This window comes from Rutidosis leptorrhynchoides, chromosome 2, assembly GCF_046630445.1.
Source record: "Rutidosis leptorrhynchoides isolate AG116_Rl617_1_P2 chromosome 2, CSIRO_AGI_Rlap_v1, whole genome shotgun sequence".
Taxonomy (NCBI): Eukaryota; Viridiplantae; Streptophyta; class Magnoliopsida; order Asterales; family Asteraceae; genus Rutidosis; species Rutidosis leptorrhynchoides.
Window position 1 is genome coordinate 654,034,368 of NC_092334.1, and position 4,448 is coordinate 654,038,815.

The 4,448-nt window shown below is 36.3% G+C and overlaps 1 protein-coding gene across 1 annotated transcript; it reads left to right on the forward strand.

Moving 5' to 3' along the window:
- The first annotated feature begins 2,652 nt into the window (after positions 1-2,652).
- LOC139893800 (uncharacterized protein At1g76070-like) lies at positions 2,653-3,626 on the forward strand. The gene has a single exon (XM_071876989.1). It carries the CDS (start codon positions 2,850-2,852, stop codon positions 3,615-3,617), a length of 768 nt encoding a protein of 255 aa, XP_071733090.1. The 5' UTR covers positions 2,653-2,849; the 3' UTR covers positions 3,618-3,626.
- Positions 3,627-4,448: the final 822 nt, after the last annotated feature.

Sequence of the window (4,448 nt, forward strand, 5' to 3'; positions counted from 1 at the left end):
TTCTACTGATGCATCAATTCTTTCTACAACCGATGTTTTGAAAGTCACCGCCTTCTCTCCGATCAGCTTCTTCCACAAGATCTTAGGTTGTTTATAATAGTTTTCAATTTTTAAAATATATGTTGAAGTAATGAAGGAAATGTGAAGACAGGTCTAGAACTCGGAAATTTCATTGGAACTAAGAACTTTGCATTTGAGACGGATATTCGAATAATCCGATATCCGAATTCGAAATTTCGAATACCTGAAAATCGGATATCCGAATCAGATTCGGATATCGGACAGTCAAATTCACTATCCGAATTTTCGGATATCCGAAATTCGGGTATCCGAATTTTCAGATATCCGGTTTTGAACACCCCTACAGTGGCAAGTGACTACAGTGAACCAGCAATTTTAAACCTAAAATTTTTAATTACTTTTTTTTTGCTTTAGCTCAAAAGTCTAAAGTTTTAAATTATTTTATTATGTCCCATTGTTCCATACTACTCGTAATTTTAATTAAGATTATGATTAATTCTTTAAAGAGAAATTTTCCTACCTTTTTTTTCAGCGATTGGGATCACCCGATGGGGACTAAACCACCCGTTGCGATCATCTCCCGTTTCGACTATGCCGATGCAGCGATAATAACCCCGCCCCCATCGCTGCCCGGGAGGAAACCTTGAAACCGATCCAAGGGCACGACCAAGTAAACCCCCTCCCCTTTACCCCAACCCCCCCCCCCCCCACCCACCACCCCAAAAATGATATGGGAAAGGTGTCATGGGTGAATATTTCATGACAGGGATGAAATTGTGTTTTTAATATGTAGCCAACGGGGGTCGAACTTCTGACCTCCCCTAAAGGAGGCAGACCACCAACCGCTAGACAACATCACAACTTCATTTTTTTTTTCTGTGCTACTTGATAGCCTTCTAATAAGCATTAACGACATCCTTGATCAAACAATGTTCATTTTATTTTTTGAAAGACAAACACACACGTATAAAAACTCCCAACCTCTTAGTTGAAGGGATCACTTCAATACCATCATGCCAATGACCCTTAGGTAACATAGTCCAATTTATACAATTTTAATTTTTCATTTACTTCGTATAACTTTGTATTCATCACACTAGTAATCTCACCTTACGGGCATGGGGGGTTAAATTTTGGTTCTCTAAAAAGCAAAAATTTAGCGTTATTGAAAAAGTGGTGGTGGAGGTTTAAAACCGAAACCAACGCTCTTTGGGTGAAAATTATTAGTAGCATTTATGGTCCGAACGGGGGTTTGGACTCGGGTGGGGGGGGGGGGGGGGGGGGTAATTTACGTTCTCATTTTTCTGGTACGTGGACTAATATTATTATGGCAGGAAGATTTCTCAACAACATTGATATTCCTTTCTCAGATTCGATAATCAAAAAGGTTCGAGACGGAACAACAACACTTTTCTGGTCAGATTTGTGGCTGGGTAACAGCAGCCTTCGACAGAGATTTCCAAGGCTTTTCAAGCTTGAAAGACACAAAGACTCTCGGGTTATGGATCGGATACGTGTTCGTGATGATTCTGGTTCAGCTACAGCTGTTTTCGAATGGTCCAGGGAGCCAAAGGGCTGTACAAAAGCAGAATTAGATGTGCTGGAAGACTTGATTACAGGCTACAAATTCGACATCAATAACAGGGATGGTTGGACGTGGTCTTTTGCTTCTAACGGGCGGTTTACAGTCAAACAATTATCAATCGTGATCGACGAACAACTTTCTAGGGAATCACTTCTCTTCGCAAGAAACAATAAGAAACAATCTAGTTCCAAAAAAATTGGAGGTTTTTGCTTGGCGGGTTCGAAAAAAGAGGATAGCGGTTCGTATGGAGTTAGATAAAAGGGGCATTGACTTACACTCCGTTAGGTGCCCCTTGTCTGACGACGACATAGAAACGGTGAAGCATTCTCTCATTTTTTGTTCTCACGCTCTCGAGGTATGGAATAGGGTTTTCGGGTAGTGGGGACTTGGTAACTTCACAAATTTTAGCATCAATGAAATACTTATAGGTAATGCTTCGGGTCACATGTCCCCACTCGGTAAAAAAATATGGCAAACAATTGAATGGATTAGTGTGTACTTTATGTGAAAAAATCGCAACAATAAGGTATTTCGTGGAAAATCGTGGAACGCTCCGATGGCTTTAAACGAATTCAAATTAAGTCATTTGAGTGGATCTCTCTAAGAATCGTCGGGAAGAAAATCGATTGGCTCACGTGGTTAAGTAATCCCAAAGTATACCTATCCATAGTATAATTCGTATAATATAGTTTCGTGTTCTGTTGTTTGCAAACTCGCAAACAATATTCGTGTAACAACTCTATATTTGGTTTTGTTAATAAAAAGCTTGCATTTCAAAAAAAAAAAAAAAAAAAAAAAAAAAAAAAAAAAAAACTGTGTCATATTATATATTAACAAAAAACATATACTCCGTATCATATATTAACAGAACTCCGTACTATTTTGTAGGGAATGAATATTAGTCCGTCTTACATAACCATTCAAACTTTGTATCTATAAACTTTAAACGTTTGAATATTTTATATTATTTTTATTTTTGTACGGCAATGTTTAAAATGTTTTATACTCGCACATATAATAAACATATATACCATGCCTTGAGCAAGTCTAACTACCTTCATTTGACTAATACCTCCATCTCTCCCTTCCTCTCTCTTTCCTACAAAAAACATATGCATCTTTTGATGATCACATATACACACATATAAAAACATCATCTCCTAAATAAAACATCACAACACAGTTTAAATCACCACTATCTATACATACAAGGAGATAAAAAGATATAATTTGTTGTTAATATATGGAACAACAAAAAACATCAATGACTAAAATCTTGAAGTTTTTACCAAGAGCAACTTCATCTCATGTTTCATTTCAAAACCCTCCAATTTATAGCCCCAAAAAAGATAAACGATTATCCGAAAAACCCTACAAGTCAAACCTCGGAATCGGCTTCTCCGGTACCATAATTCCGTCACAAACTCACCGGAAAACCAAAACCGCCGACGTTTCAAATATAAAACTTGTATTTGAACCCACCTCTCCAAGAGTCTCTTGCATGGGTACAGTCAAGTGCAAACAATATCGCAATAAACTCAACAACAAAGCTTCAAAAACGACGTCGCATAACAAATCATCCGATCAAGAAAAAGTACAAAAAGTAGATCAAGAAAAGAGCAAGAAAAAAACAGGGTTCCGGAGCATATTCAGTGGCAGTCGAAAGTCCGATGCAACGAATAATAAGTCGTCTACAGATGCGTTGAACGTACAAAAGGCGCCGTGTTTGAGTACGATGAAGAGATTTTCAAGTGGGAGAGATGCTTTTTCGAATTTTGATTGGACAACACAAGTTACACCGTTGGATTTGAGTCACCGGAATTGTTTTACAGATGATGAAGACGATGATGAGATTGTGATACCTTCATCTGCACCAGTAATGGTGAGAAACAAAGGTGTTTGTGATGATTTTGTTAGGGTTGGTAGGGGTGTAAACGTTGAGCCAAAAAAAGAGATTAATTTATGGAAGAGAAGAACAATGGCTAAACCTCAGCCACTTCAATTGTACTAATTAGTCTTCTTTTTTATTAGTTTTAGTAATTTTGTGTTGCTTTTTATCTATTGTTACTCTTGTGCATGTTTTTGATGACTTCAAAATGTGAATTAAGTTAAGAAATTTATGTGAGTCATTTTATATTTTAATGGATAAGAAGAAAAAATCAATACTTATGAAGGTTATAATTCCATATATTTGAGTTCAGTACTGTAGTTAGTTAGATTAGACTTGTAATTAAGTTGGGATTATGTAATACGGAGTAATTAACTTCGTAAGAAACTAGTAATGGTTCTCGATTTAATCCAAAACACTCATCATAGGGATTTGATTTTCAAATTACTTGAAATGACTTTAAGATCAAAATAGTTACGGAGTACAAGTTAAACGATTAGTTAATTTTTAATTTTAACTTTAATTTTAAAAATAATAATTTGTAGAGATTTGATGGATATGATATTAATCAAATCCAATCATATGAAACAAAACTTTCGTACCATTAGGTAGCTGATTGATGTAACGTAAACAATTAAAATTACTCCGTATAAACACAAACGACAAATAATGAAATAAAGACGTACGTTGAGTAGCAAACTTGGTCACTGAGTGTATGCATAATATGTCTATAAAGTCGGCTGCCGCCTTTGTTGTAAAAATGGGTTAATGTATAATATTTCAAGCTCCACGCCTCCACATACTAAAAGCATGATTCAATTACTGGTCCCTGATGTTGTAGCTCAGTTTCATTTATTGGCACGTTAAAGGGGTGTTTTGTATTTCGTTTTAGTTCTTTATAAACTTTCAGTCTTTTAGACCACTCTTAATAGGGAGTGTGCCGTCACCGCCTAG

Excerpts from the sequence above, each read along its gene's own strand:
- LOC139893800 (XM_071876989.1), top strand. The coding sequence starts at position 2,850 with ATGGAACAACAAAAAACATCAATGACTAAAATCTTGAAGTTTTTACCA.